The sequence below is a fragment of the Mobula hypostoma genome, chromosome 1 (assembly GCF_963921235.1).
Source record: "Mobula hypostoma chromosome 1, sMobHyp1.1, whole genome shotgun sequence".
Classification (NCBI taxonomy): Eukaryota; Metazoa; Chordata; class Chondrichthyes; order Myliobatiformes; family Myliobatidae; genus Mobula; species Mobula hypostoma.
In genome coordinates, this window is record NC_086097.1 from 99532150 (window position 1) to 99558934 (window position 26785).

A 26785-nucleotide genomic window follows, 5' to 3' on the forward strand; every position below is an offset into this window, starting at 1 on the left:
TGATGCTGCCTTGCATTGTGTTCAAGCAAGATGGTGCTGACTGATGTGATGTTGAGTGTCAGAGAGAGGAAAGCTCACATTTCCTGTTTATTTGTGTATAGAAATACAGTGCAGAATAGGCCCTTCTGGGGCTTCAAGTCATGCCTCCCAGCCTCCCAGCCTCCCAGCCACCCAGCCTCCCAGCCACCCAGCATCCCCCAACTTAACCCTGTGGACAATTTACAATGAGCTGCCTTTGGACTGTGAGAGGAAACCAGAGTACCCGGAGGAAACCCATGCGGTCATGGGGAGAACGTGCAAACTCCTAGCAGGCAGCAGAGGGAGTTGAACCTGGGTTGCGGGTAGCTAACCACTACACTACCGTGCCACCCTCTGTTATGGTATTGTGCTTAACATTGTGTTCCTGGGGAGCCTCAATGCTTTTACGAGGATGGCCAATTCTAATGAGCACAAAATATAGAAATGTCTACAGGGCAACACACCCCCTGTTATGTGAAATAGTCCTCACTGAGGAAGGCAAATGATCGCACGTACATTAAGTATCTTACAGGTTGTTCTGTTGTAATGCATATAGTGGGTTTGATTAATTAAAGAATACCTGACCCTGACTGAATTAGTAATAATGTGATTTGGATCAAGAATTAGCCCCACTGTAACAGACACCAGCTAACAATTTCACCACGAGAGTCTACTTAAGAACATTGCTTTGGAAACTGACAAGGCAATTGCTCCTATTGACAATTATTCAATGATACAAATGTCATGCACAGCCCTAAGTATTATTAGCTTGTGGTAACAAAACAAAGCACCTTTATTGCTGAAATTTTTTGCAGGAGAAATAATTGCTATTGTAAGTTTAAAATGTCATAGCTCCTAACTCCCTTTTCCTCCCAGTGACAAAATTTTTTTCCATAATGTTTGCTATAACTCAATGTTTCTTAGAACATACATCCAATTCAATCTCAAATGTCTGTCATAGTTAATATCTCAGTCGTTAACTTGTGTGGAGAAAGTTCACATGTTTCCCATTATAAATGCCTTCAATTCTTCCGCTGATCTGAAGATCCTATGGTTGAAGGCTCCAGCCATTTTGTGCACCTAATGGAACGAGAAGCGGGAGCAGGCCATTCACCCCCGACAACTCATGCCGCTAACAGTCACTCCACGGCTGACCTTTTACCCGAGCACCACTTCCCTTAGTGTTAATCCACCATTCTCTTGAATATATTCAATAACTAAGCCTCCAAAACCCTCAAAGATAATTTCATAGATTCAAACAAATATAGAGAGTTGAAAATAAATTAAAGACCTCAGATGCTGGAAATCGAGTTCACACTGATCATCAACACTAGTCACATTTTACTCTCCTCACATTGCCATCAATTCTCCTCAGACTCTACCAGTCACTGGCACACTCAGGATAACCTACAGCAACCCCCCGGTACTTGCTTGGGATGTCAGAGAAGACTAGAATCCCTGGGAGGAGTGAGACTGCCAGAGGGAGAACACACAAACTCTCAGAGACAGGACTGGAGGCCAGGAGCTCGGAGGCAGTGCAGAAACACTCAGGTGTCTGACATGAGCTAAATTTTACCTGAAGCCTGGTCACACACCAACATCTGAGTCTGCTCTCTCCCTGAGGAAGAAACTACTCGCAGACATGAGGTCTCCCAGGCTGACACCTGGGTGGGGGGGTTTGTCGTGTGAGGAGAGGTTACGCAGACTGAGCCTAGAATGAGGGGTGACCTAGATGAAATGTACAAAATTCTTCTCGGGTTAGGAGGGTAGATGCGGAATTAACATTTCCCGTGACTAGGGTATCTAGATCCATCGGTCACGGTCTCAAAAGGAGTTCAGAAATAAAATGTACTGGTGAGTTAGTGAGCTGGTGTCACCTTTGTCAAGTTCCCACATGGAAAAGTGGATCCAAAAGGTTGGAGACCAGGGCAAGCTGGAAAATTGGATACAGAGTTGGCTTGGTAATAGGGAGGCAGATTGCGCTAGTGAAGGGTTGTTTTTGTAACTGGTAGTTTGTGACCAGCAATTTACCACAAGGATTGATGCCGGGGTCCTTACCATTTGTTATATACTGTAACGATTTGGATGTGCGGGGAGGAGGTTTATAGATGACACAAAAACTGGTAGCATTACTGGTAGTGAGGAGAATAATTGTAGGCTATGGGATTATAGTGATCGACTGGTAAAATGGAGACACTGCTGGCAGATGGGGTTTCGTCCCGATAAGTGTGAGGGGGATACACTTTGGGAGAATGAATGAGGGCATGCAGTGTGAATAGTGAAGCCCCAGGAAACAGAGAGCCCTCAGTATACAAGTCCAAGAGTGAACATTGGGCTGTTAGTGTGACACTATCACAGAGTTCGGAGTTTGGAGTTCAATCCCAGTGTCCTCCCCATGGAACGCGTGGGTTTTCTCCAGCTCCTCTGGTTTCCTCCCAAAGCCCAAAGCCTAAGGGATCATTTTAAACTGACTGGGTTAGGGTGAAATCAGGGTTGTGAGGAGGTGTGGCTCCAAGGGCCAGAGACCTCCAAAGACAGTCCTGACGAAGGGTCTTGGCCCGAAACGTCGACTGTACCTCTTTCTATAGATGCTGCCTGGCCTGCTGCATTCACCAGCAACTTTTTATGTGTGTTGTTTTATGAGTAAGGTTTGTTTTTGCTGGAGTGGAACGGCCTGAGAGAGGTGTACAAAACATATGAGAAGTAAAGATAGAGCAGATAACAGGAAACTTTTCATCATAACAAAAGCATTGACAGCATTGGTTTAGGGTCAGTGATAAGAGGTTCAAAATAGATCTGAGAGAGGTTTTAATCTCATACACTCTATCTAAGAACTGATCGAGGCAGGTACTCAATGTTTGAAACGCATCAAGATGAACACTTGAATCACCTAAACATCGAAGGCTACAGAGTGAGTGCTGGTAAGTGGAGTTGGTGTAGATGGTAAATTAACGGATTGCATAGACTTGGTGGGCCAAGGGCCTTGTTTCTGTGCTGAGTGACTCTAAGGGTAAGGCATTCTAGACAGAGATGAGAAGAAATGGCAAATCTTTAGAATTCCCTACTTAAGCAGATCATTGAGGTTCATTCACTGAGTGCAATCAAAGCACGCCCATCACTTTTTACATACTAAATGCATTTATTTATTTCTTTATTTAGAGATTCTGCATGGAACTGGCCTTTCCAGCCAATGAGCTGCACCACCCAGCATCCTATCTATTTAACCCTGGCCTAATCACCAGACAACTTACAAAGACCGATTAACCCAATAACCGGTATGTCTTTGGACCGTGGGAGGAACTGGAGCTCCTAGTGAAGACCCACGTCCTCACAGGAAGAACATACAAACTTTCTTACAGAGAACGTTGGAATTGAAATCTGAATTGCAACGCCTGGGCTGTAATACCATCATGTTAACTTGTCTATAGGGTTAGTGCAAGAAAGTGCTGTTGGGATTAAAAATTAACATATGGAATGATGGAACAGATATAACAGTGTCTCCCTTTCTCTCTCTCTCTCCCCTACTCCTCCTCCCCCTCTACAGATTTCCACTATCAAACTGAGATAATGACATATACACATAACGTCACCCAAATCTGTCCAGGATGACCCATAACCTACATAAACTGCTCAATTACTTTCCAACTTGCAAGCTGCTGTGTGAACTCCAAGAGTTGCTGTACACAGCACAGGAACAGGCCCTTCAGCCCAAGTCAAACAAGCTGACCAAGGTTCCTTCTTGAAATAGCCCTATTTACCTGCATTATCTAAATGGGGAGAAGGTTCAAACATCAGAGTGCAGAGGGACTTAGGAGTCCTTGTGCAAGGCTCCTAGAAGGTTAATCCACCAGTTGAGTCTGTGGTAAAGAAGGCAAACGCAGTGCTGGCATTTGTTTCAAGGGGAATAGAATATAAGAGCAAGGAGATAATGCTGAGCCTTTCTAAGACACTAGTCAGGCCGCACTGGGAGTATTGTCAACAGTTCTGGGCCCCATTTCTCAAAAAGGATGTGTTATCATTGGAGAGAGTCCAGAGGAGGTTCACGAGGATGATTCCGAGAATGAAGGGGTTAACATATGAGGAGCATTTGGTAGCTTTGAGTCTGTATTCACTGGAATTTAGAATAATGTGGGGGGATCTCATTGAAACTTCCCAAATGTTGAAAGGACTAGATGTAGACTAGGTGGATGTGGAGAGGATGTTTCCTATGGTGGGGATATCCAGACCAAGAGAGCACAGCCTCAAATCTGAGGGGCAACCCTTTAGAACAGAGGTAAGGAGGGATTGTTTTCAGCCAGAGAGTAGCAAATCTGTGGAATGCTCTGCTACAGACTGCGGTGGAGGCCAAGTGTATATTTAAAGTGGAAGTTGATCGTTTCCTGATCAGTCAGGGCATCAAAGGATATGGTGAGAAGGTAGGTGTATGGGGTTGAGTGGGATCCGGGATCAGCCATGATGGAATGGTGGAGCAGACTCAATGGGCTGAATGGCCTAATTCTGCTCATATGTCTAATGGTCTTATGTCTTCAGCTCGGTCGAAAACAGCTCCAGCCTATCCTGTCCTTCCTCATTATTCAATGTCCTGGTAACATCCTTTTGAATCTTTGCTGCACTTTTCCTAGCTTAATCACACCCAGAACTCTTTAATTACGTCTCATAAAACATGAAACCCTCCCTGATATCTGCTCTGAATATAAACTCCCCATAACCATCAAATACCTCCAAAGTACTATAGCAATAGCATATCTCGACCTGAAACGTTGGCTGTCTACTTCCCAACATTGATACTGCCTGACCCGTTCAATACTTTCAGTGCTTTGCATGTTACTCCAGATTCCAGCATCTGCAGTGTCGTATCACCAAACTATTGTTATACTTGGCTACCCATTACCAACTCAGAATTGGACAATTCAGTTGCAGGTTGGAACTCACTTCTGGATAAGTGCTACTAAATAAATATGTATGTCCCTAACCTCAAACATCTTAATCTGTCTCTTTCCACTCCTCCATGATTATATATAGAAACCTTTGAAACCCTCAATAATTTTCATCTCAGCAATAGCTTGCATAGATCTGTTTGGTATTTAATAAGTCTCCAACCCAATTACTTAGTCTGCAGACTGCAACTCAACCAGTTACATTTCTCCTGTGGGTTTAGGCCACTCTATGTGAAGCACCCAAACCTATCAGCTGGATTCCAATCTGGAGAGAGTGCCGAACTTCACTTGAATGTCACCTGGGACGAAGTGTTTGACAGCAACGGTTCTGAATATAAACTCCCTCCCAAACACTTCCCCCCCACCACCCCAAAAAAAAACTTGTGATTAGACTGGAGCTTGTATTTCATTCCTGATTATCTTCATTTCCGTACATGGTCATTGTTGTTCGATATATAAATTATCTGATGCTCTTCATTAGATTCCAGGTTATAGCTGGAAGGCGTCAGGTCCTCAGAAGAAGACTACGATACCAAAGCCCTTCTAGTTTCCAGTCTGAAGTACCTTTCCTGCCATCTGTCCTCCATGTAAACCACTCCGTGTAGATGCCATTTTGTTCATCAGTCTATCTAGCTGTGACTTTCTACATCTGTAGTGCCCTGGGTCAAAATCTCAGATCTTACCTTGGGGGCTCTGGCATACTTGCCAACTCTTGTGTCACGGATATCTGTTAATGCCAGGCTCTCGATTTGCTACAGAAAGAAACAACATGAAGCACCGATCAATTTTGTAGAAGACAAGGTACATTATTTCATTGTGTTTAACCATATACACAGAGAAGTTCAGTGTGGGAGGTGGAAGGCAGAGTTCCAGGCAATGACCCCAATCCTAAAGCATAGCCATCTCTTATTAGCAGTACGTGAAGGACCAAGCAGATCTATTTCCAGTGACAAGCTGAGCCCCCTTATCGCCATGGTAGTTTGGATCAGGGAATTAAAGATGACGTGCCATTAGGGTAGGATCGGGATGGACTGTGATCATTGAGGAGGATGGAAAGAGCCTCAGATGTGATTTGGACAAGTTGGTTCAGTGGGAAATTGTACACCAGAGCAGTTTGATCTATGTGATCAAACGCTGTAAACGCTGAAGATCATAGATTGCTTCAATGAAGAAAACAAATTATATAATGACCTTCCTTGTAAAGAGGAGTGATGATGGCATGCCACAGCTCTCCAAGGCCTTGTGAGAGCCCACACTGGAGGTTTTTCTATTATGGTGTCTATCTTTCAGAGTATGTTCGTAGCATAGAGAGAGTGCAAACAATGTTTGCTCACCTAATTCCTGGAGAGACATGACTGGTGCACAAGTCACAGATCTGGATAGGACAGAACCAGGCCCTTCAGCCCACTCTGTTAATGCTGACTATCATGCCAATCTACACCAATCCCACTGGCCTATCCCTGCATTCTCGTTCAAGTACCTGTCCAGATGTCATTACTCTTCCTGCCTCTTTCAGGAAGATTGTTCCCGATGTTGGGGAAGTCCAGAACGAGGGGTCACAGTTTGAGGATAAAGGGGAAGACTTTTAGGACCGAGATTAGGAAAAACTTCTTCACACAGAGAGTGGTGAATCTGTGGAATTCTCTGTCACAGGAAACAGTTGAGGCCAGTTCATTGGCTATATTTAAGAGGGAGTTAAATATGGCCTTTGTGACTAAAGGGATCAGGGGGTATGGAGGGAAGGCTGGGGCGGGGTTCTGAGTTGGATGATCGGCCATGATCATACTGAATAGCGGTGCAGGCTCGAAGGGCCGAATGGCCTACTCCTGCACCTACTTTCTATGTTTCTATGTTTCTATAACCTCATTCCAGATACTAGCTACTCTTTGTGTGAAATATTAACCCCTCAGATCCCCTTTAAACCTCCTCCTTCTCATCTCAAAACTATGCACTCTAGTTTTAGACACGTCTACCTTGGGAAACAGACACAGGCTCCCATTTATGTCTCTTATTATGTATTTATACTTGTGTAATCTCTCAGCCTCCGGGGAACTCCAGGGAAAAGAGACCCAGCCAATCCAATTTCCCCGATAACTCGAGCATTCCAATCCAGGGAAAATCCTTGTGAATCCTTTCTGTACCATTTCTATCCTCGAATGTGGTAACCAGAAATGCACAAGTATGCTGTGTGCTCTGGACAATATTTTGTACAGATGAACCATGACCACCCAACTCTTACACTCAAAAGTTTTTGGCGAACATTTCAAACGCCTTCTCCAGTATCCTATCTGTGTTTCCACTTTCAGAGAATGAAACACATGTACTCCAAGGTGTCTACTCAACAACACTCCCCAGGCCCTGCTCTTCGCTGCGTATGTCTTTCCCTGCTTTCAGTCTGGCTTGTTTTGGCATATAGTTTAAAAGAATGAGAATGGATCTCACAGGAACCGAGAACATTCTTACAGGAACTAAATGAACAAGCTACAGAGAGGATGTTCCCATTGGCAGGAGATTCCAAAACCAAGAACTGCAGTTCAGTGTATATGATATAAACGAGACCTGGAGTGATTTCTTCACCAAAGATTGGTGAAACTGTGGTATTCTCTACAACAGGAAATAATGGAGGTCAAGTCATTCAATATATTCCTCAAGAGATAGTGGGAAAAGGAGGGAACAGGATGCTGAAGTGAATGATCAGCCAAGATCATATAGAATGGAGGAGAGATGTGAAGGGCCAAGTGGCTATCTCTACTCCTATTATTCATACAATGTTGCCAAAGATCTCATACAATGAAAGATGTCATTATCATTGTAATTATTTTTTCTGCACTAACTCATCATGGCATGCCTTTTACCATTTGCTTTAATTGCCTCCTTCATTGTTAAAAAAGAAAATGGTATAAACACTCAACAGGCCAGGCAGCATCTGTGGAGAACTGGGAAAGTAAGAAAACAAATTGGTTTTAAATTATAGTGTGGTTAGAGAAACGGGGCTGTTTGCAAGCTTAAAGGATTGGAGTTTATTTGAGGTGGAGGGTGAGGACAGCAGATCTGAAGAGCAAGTATAAGTGAAAGCAAGGCTCAGAGAGGGAGCAGGAGTTGGGTTTTGAAGGACAAGATGAGTTTGCAGAGAGCTGATGGGAGCAGCTGAATGGGAAGCGATGCTGAAAGGCAGCAGGTGGGACAACCACCATTTCAATGGCAAAGATGTTTATCAACTCGGGCATCACTGTTGATGGGCAGGGAGACCAAGGACCAGAAATAACAAGATCTGAGACAGGCAGAGCAGTTAGCAACGATACTCAGAGAGATCCAACGAGATCAAGGATAAGTAAGCCCTACCTCTCCTGGGTTTTCTTCCTTACCAGATAGCTACACTGGATGGTTCACGGTGAATATTAGAAACTCGGAGAAAGCAATTGTGTATGTGTGATGAGGAAAGAACAAGGCAGAGACTCTCAGCAGCGTACAGAATCCCTCGGATCACCCAGCTGTATTCCTCAGATTCACTCGCCTACCATGTCCCTCAATTCCTCCTCATTAACGCTGCCCAATTTAATCAGATCACTGTATCTCTGCTCAATCAACTCACTGGTTAACACAGTCAAAAGTCAGCAGTTTTGAAACCCTTGACCCAAGGAGGCTCAGGAACTCCATGGCTTATAAGGGGATGGAGAGGTGATCAAATCAGATTGTTAGAAATGATGCAGTAGAAACTATTTGCTTCAGTGAGAAGCTGTGTAAATCACCATGCGATTAGAACAAAATTTGGAAACACAGCCACACAGATGTAGATAGGTCCTGATGCAGACTTTCTACCCAAACTGCCATCAATTCCTTTCCTCCCACAGATGCTGCCTGACCTGCTGAGTTCCTCCAGCTGATTGCTATACCCTAAATTCCAGCATTTGAAGTCACTTGTGTCTCTAAGTTTGAGTTTTCAAGTGTAAGACTGAGTAAAGCATGCTGAGGTCAGGAAGATGGAGATAGAAGAGCATAATCATTAACTTGTTCAAAGGTTTGAACAGTTTCCCTTTTATCCCCAGAATGGACAGACATGGAAGGGAAGTACAGAAACATCTTACCTTATTTTGATAGGTCCAGTATAGATAGTGCCCTTGCAAATCTAAGCGCATAACTACCGGTAATCCAGCTCCAGTTTCCTGAGGGTGGAAATGACACAACATTGGCTTCAGTGTTAACCATTTCAGTCTGAAGCTGAAGCCCCTTGATGCTATGGTTAAGGTTTTTCATTCTCTTTGGCTTTAGTTGAATCTATCAGTGAAGATGAGGGTTAGAGATGCAATAAGAAAAATTATAATGTAGATGTCTGACCAAATACTTGTATTCATAAAACTCCCTTAAACTTCCCAAAACATTACAAAGCACTTTACAACCTGTGAGAACAGCTGTTGGAGGAATGCAATAGGTCAGGCCGTCTCTGCAGAAAAACAGTCAGCATTTTCATTTGAGACCCTTCATTTGGATTGAAAGGCTGTGAAGTGTTCTGCTGAAGAGGAGACAGTGTTGTAACAACATTGGAAACACACAACCAAAGGCCAAAATAGCTGCAGATGCCAGAATCCTGAATTAAAAACATAAATTGCTGGAAATAGTCAGCAGATCAGGTAGTGTCTGTGGGGAGAGAAACCAAGTTAATGTGTCAGAGCGATTTCCTCCCATCAGAAACTCTCCAATGCAATTTCATCTTATGTTAACTCTGTTGTGTCTGTGCACAACTACGTATCAATTAAATAAAGCAAGCATGCCGGAGATGGTTTTAACTGGTGTATTCACATTGCAACGAGAGAGAGAGAACAATGCACATGCATAGATAACGGCACAAGCACAGACAACAGATCAATACGTAGTGCCAAAGGGTGGGGGGGGTCATTGATCGAAAATAAATAGATCCATCCATAGACTTCCTCCCCCTTTACATTAATGCACCATAAAACTGTATATGTACAAAACATTCAATTTCCCTTTCATAAACCCATATAAACCCATATATAAATCCAAATAAACATGCTTTCACAATAGCAGTCCATAACTAACTTCACATTTCTAAAGGTTCAGTCTTTTGGGTGAAGCTCTGTTTCTTTCAGGATAGCGCCTCTGGACCTGTGGAGTCGCATCAGATTTGGTAGGTGTCTTGTCTGAGACAACATTCTCAGTTTCCCATGTCACTTTGCTGAAAGTGACATCATTACTGAGAGATATGTTCGTGACTGTAATGTGTCCGTCTTGTTGGATGCAGTCAACTCAGGTGTGTTCCTTGGTTGAGCATCCAGTATCTGGTCCCCATGACATCTCCATGTCTGATCTCCAATATCCACTGTGTACGTCAGTGGTCCATTTCTTGTAGCTATCCTACCCAGTGTCCACTTGTCTTCTCGGTAATCACGGGCTAGGAATTCCTGTCCAATTTCAAAGCTTTTTGCTGCTTCATGTGGCAACTGACTGAACTGTTTATCCTGCACTTCCCTCCAGAGGTCTGGATTCAGGAGGTCTATGCGAGATCTCAGACTTCTGCTCATGAGCAGCATTGCAGGTGTTTGATTTGTTGTCACATGGACAGAGTTCTGATACACAAATAGGAAGTTGTCCACCTTGTGCTGTTGAGAAATGTCATCCTTGTCCACCACTTTAATGGACTTCTTGAAGGTTTGGATAAACCTTTCTGCAAACCCATTCATTGCTGGGTGGTGAGGAGCTGACTTGAAATGCTTGATGCCATTTTTCTGCATGAACAGTTGGAATTCTTCCGATGTGCATTGTGGTCTGTTGTCACTCACAATTTGTTCTGGTAAGTCATTTCTGGCGAAGGTAGGTCTCAGAGCAGAAACAGTCTTTGCTGAGGTGGTTGACTTCATTGGTATGACCTCTGGCCACTTCAAAAGAGCATCCACAGCAATCAGGAACATGGAGTCCATGAATGAGCCAGCAAAGTCAATATGTACTCTTTGCCATGGGAACAGCCACTCCCATGGGTGTAACAGTACCAGTGGGGGTGCATTTTGAACTTTTTGGCATCCCAAAGAGGTTTTTGCCAAGTCTCCAATCTGTTTATCTATTCCTGGCCACCACACGTTGCTCTGGATGAGACTGCATCTTGACTGTACCCAGGTGTCCTTCATGCAGATTCTCTAACACTCCGGTGTACAGATTAGAGGGAACCACAACATGAGATCCACATATCAGCATTCTTTGACATACTGACTGTTGGTCTGGTCTCACCGAGAACTCTGGAAACATAGGGTTACCATGACTGCATGGTGATGTCATAGACTTTTGACGATGTCAGATCATTCCTTGTTTCCTTTTGTATTTCACAATTTGTTACCGGCAACTGGTCCGTGAATGCAGTGTGGAACACTTCTGCTGGGTCACAGTATGAAGACTTTTCTTCTTCAGTTGCCAACAGTGGAAGACATGACAAGTCATCAGTGTTGCTGTGTTGTTTGGTACCCTTGAACTCTATGTCTAAGAGAGGGCTCCTAGGAATAGTGCCCAATGTTGTAACTGGGTCGCAGTCATCACTGGAATTCCCTTCCTGGGATTGAAAATGGACACAAGGGGCTGGTGATCTGTCACTAGCATAAACTTTTGTCCGTAGAGGTAGTGGTGGAATTTCTTTATTCCCCATAATAGACTAAGGGCCTCTCGGTTGATCTGTGCGTAGTTGTGTCTGGGCTCATCAGTGATCTTGAAGCAAACACAATCAGGCATTCAGATCCATCTTGCAAAATATGTGACAAAACAGTTCGAATGCCACAAGGGGACGTATCGCATGTGACTCTGATGAGCAGGAATGGGTCATAATGGGTGAGCAGTGCATCTCTTATTATTAGTCTCTTTGTTTCCTTGAATGCTCTTTCACATCTTTCTGACCATTCCCACTTTGCTCCAGTCTGTAACAGTGTGTTCAATGGGTGCAGCATTGTAACAATGTTTGGGAGAAACCGGTGATAGTGGTTTACACTTGAGTTGTGACACATTTTCTGGTTTGGGTGCCTGTAGCACTGCTTCAGTCTTCTCCTGTGACTTATGTAAGCCCTGCTTGTCAATGACATATCCACAATATGAGATTTGAGTGAATGCCAGTCTAATTAGATTTTTCTCAACCATTTATGTCCAAAAAATGCTGGTCCTCCACTTTTAAATAGTGTCTGGCAAAGTATCTATTGGAGGAGACATCAGCGAAACCTTCACCATCAACCACGGGGTAAAACAGGGATGTGTTCTTGCTCCAACTTTGTTCACACTATCTCTTGCTGCAGTTTTGGGAATAATGGACCATAATTTGGACAAAGGTGCGTACATTAGGACTCATTCAGATGGAAAATTGTTCAACCTGTCAAGACTCAAAGCCTCAACCAAATCAAGAGAGATATGTGTCAGAGAGCTTCTGTATGCAGACGACTCAGCCCTGGTTGTTACTGATGTTAATATGATTCAAGAAATTGTAGACTGCTTCTCGTTTGCTGCCACTCTTTTAGGCCTAAGAATTTATGTCCCCAAAACCGAACTTCTGTACCAGCCTCCTCCTCTGTGTAGTCCCAGTGAGACCCAACCATCGGTCATATCAGTCAATTGGGTAGCGCTGAAATGTCCTGACTCTTTCATATACTTAGGAAGCGCTGTGACCAACACCAACTCATCAGGAGGAGAATTCATTCAGTTACAAAAGTCTTTGGTGTTTTGCAGAAGCGACTTTGGTCTCGCCACGACATTAAAATGGCAACCAAGGTCAAAGTACATAACACAGCTGTTTTGCCATCTCTGCTTTATTCAACTGAAACGATGATGTTGTATCAGAAGCACATCAAGAAATTGACCAAGATACAACACAGGCATTTACACTGACTATTACACATCAAGTGGCAAGAGAGGGTAGCAGATGTGGAAAACGTGCTGGGACAGTCAGCGTAGAAACGCTCATTACAGCTTCTCAGCTGCATTGGACTGGTCATGTCACAAGAATGAGCGATGATCGTTTACCCAAAGCTGTTTTCTATGACGAGCTACATGCAGGAAAGAGGAAGCACGGTGGTCAGAAGCTGCCCTACAAAGATGTGCTCAAGCGCCATATGAAGAACACTGACATGAATGTCAACACCCGGGAGAAAGATGCTTTGGACAGAAGAAGTTGGCACTGCATTGTCAAGAAGTCAATCCCAGCTATCGAGGAGAAAAGGCAGAAGAAATATGAAGCAGGTCATGAACGCAGACATTCGGTGCTAGACCAGTCAAATCACAAATGCAACCGATGTGGGATACAGTGCTGATCCAATGCTGGTCTGTGGCCCATAAACGTGCCTGCAGGGACTAAACTCTCAGCACGGTCAACATCGAAATCGATGGACAGCCAAAGAAGAAGACATCCAAAAAGGGCTGGCCTTCCACTTTTAAATACATGAAGTTTTAACTGTTGTGTTTGAAACTTCTCACTCAGTTGTGTTTTCCGTCTCTCTATATGACCCTGTCTGCGGACTTTTTCTTTGAACCAACACTCATTTGGCTCAATGATAATTTTTTGGCCTTTTCCATCATTCAGGACATTTTGTGCTTTTCACATTCTAACCTCCTTTTCTGTAGTTCTGCTACATCCTTTGCTGCAGTCTCTAACGTTATTGCAAAGGTCAATGCCCATTCTAAGATTAGATCTCTTTCAGATAATAGCTACTTTTAATTGCTTTGGCTATGCACGTCATATACAAGCCTGCCCCTTAACGCATCAGAAAGTCCATCTCCAAAGTCACAGTACTAGGAGTTTGTGCAGTTCTGCAATATATTCAGAAAGGTTTTCATCCTTTGACTGGTTCCTTTTGTAAAATCTACATCTCTCAGCTACTACCAGTGGTTCAGGGCTCAAGCAATTTTGTAAAATTGTAACAATTTCACCGAATGTCTTGCTTGGTGGCTTTTCAGGCGTTACTAAGTTGTATAAGAGACTGTATGTTCTAGAACCCATTAAGCTAAGAAGCATGGGGTTTTCTTTGTCTCATCCACATTGTTCACGTTACAATACAGTTCAAACCTCTCGATATACAACCTCCAGCCTTCATTAGCACTATCAAATTTGTCAACTTCCCCAACTTATGCCATCACCACAATATTTTCACTTTAAATTCGGCACGTTTTTCACTGCGTACAATACAGGCAGTTACACACGCATCCCTTCGTCAGTGTCTGTCATGGCCTTCTCCATACTGTTTAATTCTCGCCATTTCATCCTGTAATCGTGCCGTTAACTGTCTGTGCAGGTTGTGATAATTCTAACATTCAGGTTTGTACTCATCGCCGGTTTATTGTGTCGGTACATAACTACGTATCAATTAAATAACAGCACACACACGGGAGATGGCTTTAACTGGAGTATTCACATTGCAGCGAGAGAGACGGGAACAATGCACATGCGTAAACAACAAATCAATACGTAGTGCTGGGGGGGGGGCATCATTTTTCTAAAAGAAGCACAGTGGTTAGCACAATGCTGAACAGTACCAGCAACCCGGGTTCAACTCCTACCATTATCTGTAAGGAGTGTAAGTTCATTCTGTGACCGTGAGGGTTTCCCCTGGGTGCTCTGCTTTCCTCCCACACTCCAAAGGCTGATAGGTTAAATGGTCACTGTAAATTGTCCATGATTAGGCTGGGTGATTGCTGTCTGGAAGGCCTACTCTGTGCTATATGTCAATTAAATTTAAAGCAGATAGATCCATACATTACAAACGCTGTCTTCACAGATGCTGCCTGCCCTAAAGAGTGCTTCCAGAAGTGGCACCCAAAGGCGACTCCTTTGCTTCCATATTCGAAAACAGTTCTATTTCCACCTTTAATATCTCTATTTTTCCCTTTCAGGGTTCCTTTGAAGACCCTGACCTGGAGTTACACGCTGACTACAGTTCTTTGCGGGAATGGGACCCACTCTCAAGTTTTCACAATCGGCCGTTATTCGGCATGCCAATGTCTTGGCCTAAAATTTTGGCATGGTTTCAGAAGCCTAGGATCTCGAGCAACTGGAGACAGGCGGATCAAAGGTCGGTGTCACCACAGGAGACACCGTGTGTCGTTGGGTGAGTCGGAACATCTACTGCATGCCTGGGGAACCAGGATCCTTGTGATCTCCAGGCACAGAGCTCGGAAAAAGTGACGTAACGGACTTTCAACATTGTAATCCAGCGATTTATTTGTTATGTCTCCCCGCTTGCTGGAAAATAGAATGGAGTCACCTCTTTCTCCCTTAATTGGAGAAAGAAGGCTGCAAGTGAACGGCTGATTTTTCGGATCGAAGGGAGTTTTTTACTACTCGGAGTAAAAGAGAGGTGAGACTGCGCAGGCGCGTGACGTCAGCCAGTAGAGCGCGAAAGGTTTAAAAAGAAGACCGCCATATCCAGCGACCAGCTGAGTGAGAGGCAGCAGAGTGATAGGGCTTTGGCTCAACGAGCTTAGGCGGTAACGGGACGAGGCGAAGTAGGTTTACCAGTGTTATTTGCGGAAAGGAGGAAGTATATGTGTGAGGCCAGTTTTCTGTGCTCGGTGTCAGATGTGGGAGGTCCTGGAGTCTCCCAGCCTCCCGGACGGCCATATCTGCACCAGGTGTGTCGAGCTGCAGCTCCTGAGAGACTGAGTTAGGGAACTGGAGATGCAGCTCAATGATCAGGGAGAGCGAGGAGGTGATAGAAAGGAGTTATAGGCCGGTAATCACACCGGGGCCACGGGAGACAGACAAATGGGTCACAGTCAGGAGACGGAAGGGGAAGAGTCAGGTATGAGAGAGTACCCCAGTGGCTGTGCCCCTTGACAATAAGTACTCCTGTTTGAGTACTGTTGGGGGAGACAGCCTACCTGGGGGAAGCGACAGTGGCCGTGTCTCTGGCACAGAGTCTGGCCCTGTGGCTCAGAACAGTAGGGAAAGGAAGAGGATGGCAGCAGTGATAGGGGACTCTATATTAGGGGGTCAGACAGGCGATTCTGTGGATGCAGGAAAGAAACTCAGATGGTAGTTTGCCTCCCAGGTGCCAGGGTCCGGGATGTTTCAGATCACATCCAAGATATCCTGCAGTGGGAGGAAGAACAGCCAGAGGTTGTGGTACATATTGGTACCAATGACATGGGTAGGAAAAGGGAAGAAGTCCTGAAAAAAGACTACAGGCAGTTGGGAAGGAAGTTGAGAAGCAAGACCACAAAGGTAGTAATCTCAGGATTACTGCCTGTGCCATGCGACAGTGAGAATAGGAATAGAATGAGGTGGAGGATAAATGTGTGGCTGAGGGATTGGAGCAGGGGGCAGGGATTCAGATTTCTGGATCATTGGGACCTCTTTTGGGGCAGGTGTGACCTGTACAAAAAGAACAGGTTGCACTTGAATCCCAGGGGAAATAATATCCTGGCGGGGAGGTTTGCTAAGGCTACCGGAGAGAGTTTAAACTAGAATTGTTGGGGGGTGGGAACCGAACTGAAGAGACTGGGGAAGAGGTGGTTGGCTCACAAATAGGGAAAGCTTGGAGACAGTGTGTGAGGGAGGATAGGCGGGTGATAGAGAAGGGACGCGCTCAGACAGACGGTTTGAGATGTTTCTATTTTAATGCAATGACTGTTGTGAACAAAGCAGATGAGCTTAGAGCGTGGATCAGTACTTGGAGATATAATGTGGTGGCCATTACAGAGACTTGGGTGGCTCAGGGACAGGAATGGTTACTTCAGGTGCCGGGTTTTATATGTTTCAGGAAGAACAGGGAGGGAGGCAGAAGAGGTGGGGGCGTGGCACTGTTGATCAGAGATAGTATCACGGCTGCAGAAAAGGTGGACGCCATAGAGGGATTTTCTACGAAGTCTCTGTGGGTGGAGGTTAGGAACAGGAAGGGGGTCAATAACTTTACTGGGTGTTTTTTATAGGCCGCCCAATAGTAACAGGGATATTGAGGAGCAGATAGGGAAACAGATCCTGGAAAAGTGTAATAATAACAGAATTGTTGTGATGGGAGATTTTAATTTCCAAAATATCAATTGGCATCTCCCTAGAGCAAGGGGTTTAGATGGGGTGGAGTTTGTTAGGTGTATTCAGGAAGGTTTCTCGACACAATATGTAGATAAACCTCCAAGAGAAGAGGCTGTACTTGATCTGGTATTGGGAAATGAACCTGGTCAGGTGTCATTTCTCTCAGTGGGAGAGCATTTTGGAGATAGTGATCATAATTCTATCTCCTTTACAATAGCATTGGAGAGAGATAGGAACAGACAAGTTAGAAAAGCATTTAATTGGATTAAGGGGAATTATGAGGCTATCCGGCAGGAAATTGGAAGCTTAAATTGGAAACAGATGTTCTCAGGGAAAAGTACAAAAGAAATGTGCAAATATTCAGGGGATAACTACAAGTTGCAGCTGGAAATAGAAAAAGCGTGTCAGAAGGACAATGTCAAGATAATTATGGGGGATTTTAATATGAAAGTGGATTGGGAAAGTCGGGAAGGTAATGGATCTCAGGAGAGGGAGTTTGTAGAATGCCTATAGGATGGCTTTTTGGAGCAACTTGTCCAGAAGCCCACCAGGGGACCGGCTGTTTTGGATTGGGTGCTGTGTAATGAACCTGAGGCGATTAGGGAGCTGGAGGTAAAGGAACCTCTTGGAAGTAGTGATCATAATATGATTGAGTTCAGTTTCAAATTTGAAAAGGAGAAGCTGGTATCAGGTGTATCGATATTTCAGTGGAACAGGGGAAATTACAGTGGTATGAGAGAGGAACTGGCCCAAGTCAATTGGAAAAGTAAACTAAATGGAGGGACGGCAGAGCAGAATTGGATGAAATTCCTACAAGAAATAAGGAAAATGCAGGAAAAATATATTCCAAGAAAAAAGAAAATCATGAATGGAAAAATGGCACAAATGTGGCTAACAAGAGAGGTTAAGGCAAAAATAAAAGCAAAAGAAACGGCGTACAAGGAAGCAAAAATTAGTGGGAAAAATGAGGACTGGAAGACCTTTAAAAACTTACAGAAAGAAACTAAGAAAGTCATTAGGAAAGAAAAGATGAATTATGAAAGGAAGTTGGCGATTAACATAAAAAAGGATACTAAGAGTTTTTTAAAATATATGAAGAGTAAAAGAGTGACAAGGGTAGATATGGGACCGATTGAAAATGATGCTGGAGTAATTATAATGGATAACAAAGAGATGGCGGAGGAACTGAATGAGTATTTTGCATCAGTCTTCACAGTGGAAGACATGAGCAATATACCTGATAGCCAGAGGTATCAGGGAATAGAATTAGGTACAGTCAAGATAACTAGAGAGAAAGTGCTTGGGAAGCTAAGTGGACTAAGAATAGATAAGTCTCTCGGCCCGGATGAGGTGCACCCAAGGGTTCTGAAGGAAGTAGCTTTGGAGATTGTGGAAGCATTGGAAATGATCTTTCAGGAATCAATAGACTCTGGCATGGTTCCGGAGGACTGGAAGGTCGCAAATGTAGTTCCGCTATTTAAGAAAGGAAGGAGGCAGCAAAAAGAAAATTACAGACCTATTAGTCTGACATCGGTGGTTGGAAAGTTATTGGAGTCAATCCTCAAGGACGAAGTTATGAAATACCTCGAGGTGCATGACAAGATAGGCCGAAGCCAGCATGGTTTCATGAAGGGAAGATCCTGCCTTACCAACTTATTGGAATTTTTTGAGGTAATCTCAAATAAGATTGACAAGGGAGAGGCTATGGATGTTGTGTATTTGGATTTTCAAAAGGCCTTCGATAAGGTGCCGCATATGAGGCTGCTTAATAAGATGAGAGCCCATGGAATTATAGGAAAGATATTGGAATGGGTGGAGCATTGGCTGATAGGCAGAAAGCAAAGGGTGGGAATAAAGGGCTCCTATTCTGATTGGTTGCCGGTTACTAGTGTTGTTCCGCAGGGGTCGGTGTTGGGGCCGCTTCTTTTTACGATGTATATCGATGATTTGGATTATGGATTAAATGGTTTTATGGCCAAGTTTGCGGATGACACCAAGATAGGTGGAGGAGCAGGAAATATTGAAGAAACGGAAAGGTTGCAGAGAGACTTAGTCAGTTTAGGAGAGTGGGCAAAGAAATGGCAGATGAGATACAACATTGACAAATGTACGGTTGTACATTTCGGAAGAAGAAATAATCGGGTCGATTATTATTTAGATGGGGAGAAAATTCAAAAATCGGAAGTGCAAAGGGATTTGGGGGTCCTCGTGCAAGATACCCTAAAGGTTAACCACCAAGTTAGATTGGCAGTAAGGAAAGCGAATGCTATGTTGGCATTCATTTCAAGAGGAATAGTGTATAAGAGTAAGGAGGTGTTGATGAGGCTCTATGGGGCATTAGTGAGACCTCATTTGGAATACTGTGTGCAGTTTTGGGCCCCCTATCTTAGAAAGGATATACTGATGTTGGAGAGAGTTCAGAGAAGATTACGAGGATGATTCCTGGAATGCAGGGGCGAACATATGAGGAGCGTCTGTCGGCTCTTGGATTGTATTCATTAGAGTATAGAAGAATGAGAGGGGATCTCATAGAAACGTTTCGAATGTTGAAAGGGTTGGACAGAGTAGATGTGGAAAGGTTGTTTCCTTTGGTGGGTGAGTCCAGGACAAGAGGCCATAGTCTTAGAATTAGAGGGTACCCAGTTAAAACAGAGATGAGGAGAAATTTTTTTAGCCAGAGGATCGTGGATTTGTGGAATTCGTTGCTACATATGGCTGTGGAGGCCCGATCATTGAGGGTGTTTAAGGAGGAGATTGACAGGTATCTAATTAGTCAGGGTATCAAGGGATATGGGGGAAAAGCCGGAAATTGGAACTAGATGGGTGAATAGTTTAGCTCATGTGGGAGCTGCGAAGCAGACTCGATGGGCCGAATGGCCTACTTCTGCTCCTTTGTCTTGTGATCTTGTGATCTTGTGATATTTGTGTGGAGTTCTGCATAGGTACATTCCAATGAGATAGGGAATTTATGGTAAGGTACAGGACCCATGGTGTACAAAGGCTGTAATAAGTCTAGTCAAGAAGAAAATAAAAGCTTACAAAAGGTTCAGAGAGCTAGATAATCTGAGAGATCTAGAAGATTATAAAGCTAATAGGAAGGAGCTTAAAGAGGAAATTAGGAGAGCCAGAAGGGGCCATGAGAAGGTCTTGATGGGCAGGATTAAGGAAAACTCCAAGGCATTCTACAAGTATCTGAAGAGCAAGAGGATAAGACGTGAAAGAATAGGACCTATCAAGTGTGACAGTGGGAAAGTATGTATGGAACTGGAGGAAATAGCAGAGGTACTTAATGAATACTTTACTTCAGTATTCACTATGGAAAAGGATCTTGGTGATTATAGTACTGACTGACAGCGGACTGAAAAGTTTGAGCATGTAGATATTAAGAAAGAGGATATGCTGGAGCTTTTGGAAAGCATCAAGTTGGATAAGTCGCCGGGACCAGATGAGATGTACCCCAGGCTACTGTGGGAGGCAAGGGAGGAGATTGCTGAGCCTCTGGCGATGATCTTTGCATCATCAATGGGGACGGGAGAGGTTCCAGAGGATTGCAGGGTTACAGATGTTGTTCCCTTATTCAAGAAAGGGAGTAGAGATAACCCAGGAAATTATAGACCAGTGAGTCTTACCTCATTGGTTAGTAAGTTGATGGAAAAGATCCTGAGTGGCAGTATTTATGAACATTTGGATAGGCATAATATGATTAGAAGTAGTCAGCATGGCTTTGTCAAGTGTAGGTCATGCCTTACGAGCCTGATTGAATTTTTTGAGGATGTGACTAAACACATTGATGAAGGTAGAGCCATAGATGTAGTGTATATGGATTTCAGCAAGGCGTTTGATAAGGTACCCCATGCAAGGCTTATTGAGAAAGTAAGGAGGCTTGGCATTCAAGGGGACCTTGCTTTGTGGATCCAGAACTGGCTTGCCCACAGAAAGCAAAGAGTGGTTGTAAACGGGTCATATTCTGCATGGATGTCAGTGACCAGTGGTGTGCCTCGGGGATCTGTTCTGGGACCCCTGCTCTTTGTGATTTTTATAAATGACCTGGATGAGGAAGTGGAGGGATGGGTTAGTAAGTTTGCTGATGACACAAATGTTGGGTGTGTTGTGGATAGTGTGGAGGGCTGTCAGAGGTAACAGCGGGACATAGATAGGATACAAAACTGGGCTGAGAAGTGGCAGATGGAGTTCAAACCAGATAAGAGTGAAATGGTTCATTTTGGTAGGTCAAATATGATGGCAGAATATCGTATTAATGGTAAGACTCTTGGCAGTGTGGAGGATCAGAGGGATCTTGGGGTCCGAGTCCATAGGACGCTCAAAGCAGCTGTGCAAGTTGACTCTGTGGTTAAGAAGGCATATGGTGTTTTGGCCTTCATCAATCGTGGAATTGAATTTAGGAGCCGAGAGGTAATGTTGCAGCTAAATAGGACCCTAGTCAGACCACACTTGGAGTACTGTGTTCAGTTCTGGTCACCTCACTACAGGAAGGATGTGGAAACCATAGAAAGGGTGTAGAGGAGATTTACAAGGATGTTGCCTGGATTGGGGAGCATGCCTTATGAGAATAGGTTGAGTGAACTCGGCCTTTTCTCCTTGGAGCGACGGAGGATGAGAGGTGACCTGATAGAGGTGTACAAGATGATGAGAGGCATTGATCATGTGGATAGTCAGAGGCTTTTTCCCAGGGTTGAAATGGTTGCCACAAGAGGACACAGGTTTAAGGTGCTGGGGAGTAGGTACAGAGGAGACGTTAAGTTTTTCACTCAGAGAGTGGTGAGTGCGTGGAATGGGTTGCCGGCAACGGTGGTGGAGGTGGATACGATAGGGTCTTTTAAGAGACTTTTGGATAGGTACATGGAGCTTAGAAAAGTAGAGGGCTATAGGTAAGCCTAGTAATTTCTCAGGTAGGGACATGTTCGGCACAGCATTGTGGGCCAAAGGGCCTGTATTGTGCTGTAGGTTTTCTATGTTTCAATGAGAGAGAGAGCCTGCAGCATGTTGAATTATCGGGTGAACAATGTAGTCTTTGGGGTACCTGCAAGTCTGTGTCTTTGCTATTGCTTAGCTCACACTTGAGTGCTGGCAGTGGGTGCACGTTATTTTTTGGCGGTGGGGGGAGGTGGGGTTGTTGCTTGCTGCCGCTTACACGTGGGAGGGAGGGAGCTGGGAGGGACTTTGGGGTTCTAACATTTAACTGTCATTCATTCTTTGGGGCACTCCTCTGTTTTCATGGATGGTTGAGAAGAAAAAGCATTTCAGGATGTATATTTTATACATCTCTCTGACATTAAATTGTACCTTTGAACCTTTGAAGTTTCTGCTTTGATGAACAAAGCTGTGTATACAGGCAAGATGCCAAAAAGTGCAAGGTGAGACCAAGAGAGAAAATTCAGTTCAAGTGATGTTGATTGAGGGGTTATGATACCAGCAATAGTTCTCCTGTTCATCATGGGATTTTTAAATCCACTCTAGAGAGCATATAAGATCCAAGTAAAATACCTCCTCATTGAACTGAGGCCGAGAGACAGCCTGTCCAAGAGAAGGATTGAGTGGCAGAAAAAAAAACGTGACTAAGTTACCCATTCTTCACAGCAGCCTGTTTTGCTTCATCCAAAATCATTATCCAGGACTGTTTATCACCATTACGTTACCACACCATACCTCGCTGCATATCCCACCATGTCTTGCATCTTACCGCACACCAGTAAGCACGCCCATCCCAATGCATCTTCCCTCATATCACTGGTCTTCTCTATATCCCACCTGCGTCATGGCATTTTCCCAGACCTCCCTGCATTTTACAATCCATCACCTGATTGAATTTGACCATGCTCCTCCCCATCCCGTTTCATTGTACCTCAATGTAACATTACACTGTGTAGATTACATCAGTATAGGTTCATTCACCACATCATAATCACCGTATTGTAACACTGGATCCTCCCTTAATTCAAATTCACCATGCAGCAACTTGTCTTATTGTAACTTTACAAATAACATCCACTGATATTTTTCCTTACCGTACCTTAGCATGCAGCATAACCAACTGAATTGCTTCATCTCCTATAGTTCACCGCCTCGACTTGAAAATGCATCACTGTTCCTTTGTTGGTGCTGGGTCTAAAACCCAGAACTCACTACCAACACCACTGTGAGAGTATCTCCAACACCCGAAACACTGGAGAATCAGAAAGGTCACTCACTACCACCGTCTCAAGGAGCATTTAGAGACATGCAAATGGTCCCATCAAAAGCCACACTATCTCTATCGCAGTGCACATCAAAGCATCTTAACATTCATGTTATCTTTCACCACATCAATGCATTTTACCATATGTGGCTACACCATTTTGTGCATCAGTACGTTTAATGAAGGTCTCATCATGCACCGTATCCTACCATGCCTGATTGGATATCAACGATATCCTTCTTCACCCATCCTTATTATCTCAGCAACAGCTGACAGCACTGTTCCTTCCTCTACCTCACCATTTCTTCATCGTCCACACCCTTAACCATGAGACTCACCCTTCTTTACTTACAGTGTATCTGAATGTATTGTACCTTCTTTATCTGCTCCTTATTCTGGCCATTCTTCACCCTATCTAACTATCCTGCACTTCATCTCCTGACACAATACTGCAGAGTGTACCCAGCTTATAAACTCAAGATCCCCTTCCGAGCTAGACCCGTTTGCCCGCATATCACTCATACCTTTCCCATTCAGGTACCTGCACAAGTGCCTCTTAAATGTCATTAATGTACCTGCCCCAACCATTTGTTCAGATAGCTCATTCCATCATCTGGGGAAGAAAGTTGTCCCTTGGGTCCCTATTAGATATTATCACACATACGTCGAAACATACAACACAACCTAAGACTGTGCTGGACGCAGTCCACAGGTGTCGTCACTCATTCGAGCACCAGCATCGCATGCCCACCATGTTCAGCAAAACAACACAAGCAATAAATATATTCAATCACAAACAAGAGAAACTCTGCAGATGCAGGTTTTGGCACGAAATGTCAACTGTGCTCTTCTCCATAGATGCTGCCTGGCCTGCTGAGTTCCTCCAGCATTCTGTGTGTATTGCAGTAAATATATATAGTTTGATTAAGCATTCTTGTTCATTTAAATAACCAATCGCAGATTATATGTGAAAGTCAGTGAATTATGTACATCATAAAACTACCACGATATATATGCACGCCTCGCTTGAAGTACACACAAGTTAAGACTCTCATCTCTCAGCTCTCTTGTTTTCTGTTGAGTTATTTTAATGTCTAAACAACAACACAACAAGCCCCTTTCCTCCCACTCACAACAGGGCAGGGTGCCTCTGCACCTCCAGCCTCTAGTGAACTTGTGGATTCGCAGTCATCGGATTTGCGACTCTCCCAGCAGACTCGTAGACTTACGGCTTCAGCCAAGGAGCCGAGAACTCCTGACTCTGCCTTTTGTCAACTCCAGGACCCACTGATGATGAGAGCCCAAACTCCAGACTTGCCAGATCACCGACCCTTATGCCTCCTGCCTGCACTGACCTCCAATCCCGGTACCAACTGACCTGGGGAGGAGGAGGGCAGTTTACCAGACCTCATCCTCACTGGTCTTTGTCCACGGCACTTGCAGACCCGAATTCCGTCTATGGTAATTATTGGCCTTTGACCCCAGAGTGCTCCAACCAGAACACCAGCCTAACCTGAGCTCTAACTGCCCTCTGTGTCCCAAAGCCATCCCTACAAACCTAAAAAACAACTACATCTTTCCTTCCGCACATGTCCTCTATTCTTAGTTCTCCAATCCCAGGGAAAAGACTGTGTATAATTACCCTGCCAATTCCGTACACCTCTATAATCTCACCCCTCATTCCCCTATGCGCCAATAAACAAAGTTCCAACCTGCTCAGTCTCATTCCATAGCTCAGTCCTTCAAGTCCTGACAGTAACCTCATAAATCTTACTCTGTTTAACATTAACCGAGACCACAACAACAATAGAAGACAACATTAACCATCTGTCAATCACTTACATCATCCCATTTAATGAACTTCTCTCCATGGACCAGAAAGGATTTCACCTCAATCTCAGGGATTACAGCTCTTGCCATTCCCAGCAAGCAAAGTGGATTGAGTTTCCCCTCACAGTGTGTTGGAAAGGGATGAGAGGCTCTCTCAGCCAATCACACCAGAAAAATAATTTACAAAAACAGATGTAAGTTACACCTCCGAGTCAAATGAAAGTTGGCAACATGTAAAGTGGGATGCAAATGAAAGCAAACAGAAACTGAAGGACAAAAGACATACAGACAAACATGAATTCAAACATCACAGAAGGGTGCTGGAGGACCAGCAGGTCAGGCAGCATCCATGGAGGGAAGTGGACAGTCCACATTCTGGTTGACCAAACTTTCCTCCATAGTTGCTGCCTGACCTGATGAGTTCCTCCTGTGTTTTGAGTGTTCCTCCTCAGTTTATGGTCCACTGTTACGTTGTTTTGCACTTTAGTCGGTCTGTTGGATGTGATACCTCAGTAACAGAAAACATCTTACACTCTTGTGCATGTCTTTGACTGCCTTTTCTTTCTTGCTCAGGTCTCATTCTCTACATCATTTCTCTCTCTTCACTGTCTTGTATAACTCATGCCTAACACCTAATGTATCATCCCTTATGTATAATCCCAAATGTGTAACCCCTTATGTATAATCCCAAATGGTTAACCTCTTCCTAGAGATGCTGCCTGGCCTGCTGCGTTCACCAGCAACTTTTATGTGTGTTGCTTGAATTTCCAGCATCTGCAGAATTCCTGTTGTTTGTGTAACCCCTTATGTGTAACTGCACATGTATAATCCCTCAGTGTTGGCGCGTGGCCAAGTGGTCAAGGCATTCATCTAGTGATGTAAATGTCGCAAATTCGAGCCTTGGCTGAGGCAGTGTGTGTCCTTGAGCAAGGTACTTAATCACACATTGCTCTGCGACGACACCAGTGCCAAGCTGTGTGGGTCCTAATGCCCTTCCCTTGGACAACATCAGTGGCGTGGAGAGGGGAGACTTGCAGCATGGGCAACTGCTGGTCTTCCATACAATCTTGCCCAGGCCTGCTCCCTGGAAATTTACCAAGGCACAAATCCATGGTCTCATGAGACTAACAGATGCCTACATAAAAAAATCCCTCAGCTATAATCCCTCATGTATAACGTGTCGTGTATAACCCCTATTGTATAACCGCACATGTAGAACCCTTCGTGTATAATCCCTCAGTTATAATCCCTCAAGTATAATCCCTCATGTAGAATGCATCATCTATAATCCCTCATGTATATTATCTCATAGATGATGCCTCGTGTATAACCCCTCATGTAATATTCTTCATGTATAACCCTTCATGTTACACCCCTGATGTATAATGCCTCATGCACACATATACCTGTACATTATATTCCCTTATGTAAAATCCCTCATATATATTCCCTCATCTGCAATAAAAACAGAAGAACATAAGGAATAGGAGCAGGAGTAGACCATCTGTCCCATTGAGCCTGCTCCACCATTCAATAAGATCATGGTTGATTAGACTATGGACTCATCTCCATCTACCTGTCTTTTCCCCATAATCCTTAATTCCCCTACTATGCAAAAATCTATCCAACCTTGTCTTAAATACAAACGTTTGTATATTTACTGAGGTAGCCTCCACTGCTTCACTAGGCACAGAATTCCACAGATTCACCACTCTTTGGGAAAAGCAGTTCCTCCTCATCTCCATCCTAAATTTACTGCCTCAAATCTTGAGACTATGTCCCCTAGTTCTAGTCTCA

The 26785-nt window shown here is 44.1% G+C and overlaps 1 protein-coding gene across 1 annotated transcript in view; it reads right to left on the reverse strand.

Moving 5' to 3' along the window:
• Positions 1-25065, reverse strand: part of LOC134340389 (1-phosphatidylinositol 4,5-bisphosphate phosphodiesterase beta-2-like) — a 186493-nt gene extending 161428 nt beyond the window's left edge. Inside the window, exons 1-3 of the mRNA XM_063037964.1 lie at positions 25001-25065; positions 9041-9118; positions 5639-5707 (exon numbers count right to left, since the gene is read on the reverse strand). Coding sequence (XP_062894034.1) covers positions 5639-5707; positions 9041-9091 — 120 coding nt within the window. The 5' untranslated portion in view covers positions 9092-9118; positions 25001-25065. The remainder of the gene's footprint in view (positions 1-5638; positions 5708-9040; positions 9119-25000) is intronic.
• Between the last annotated feature and the right edge of the window lie 1720 nt (positions 25066-26785).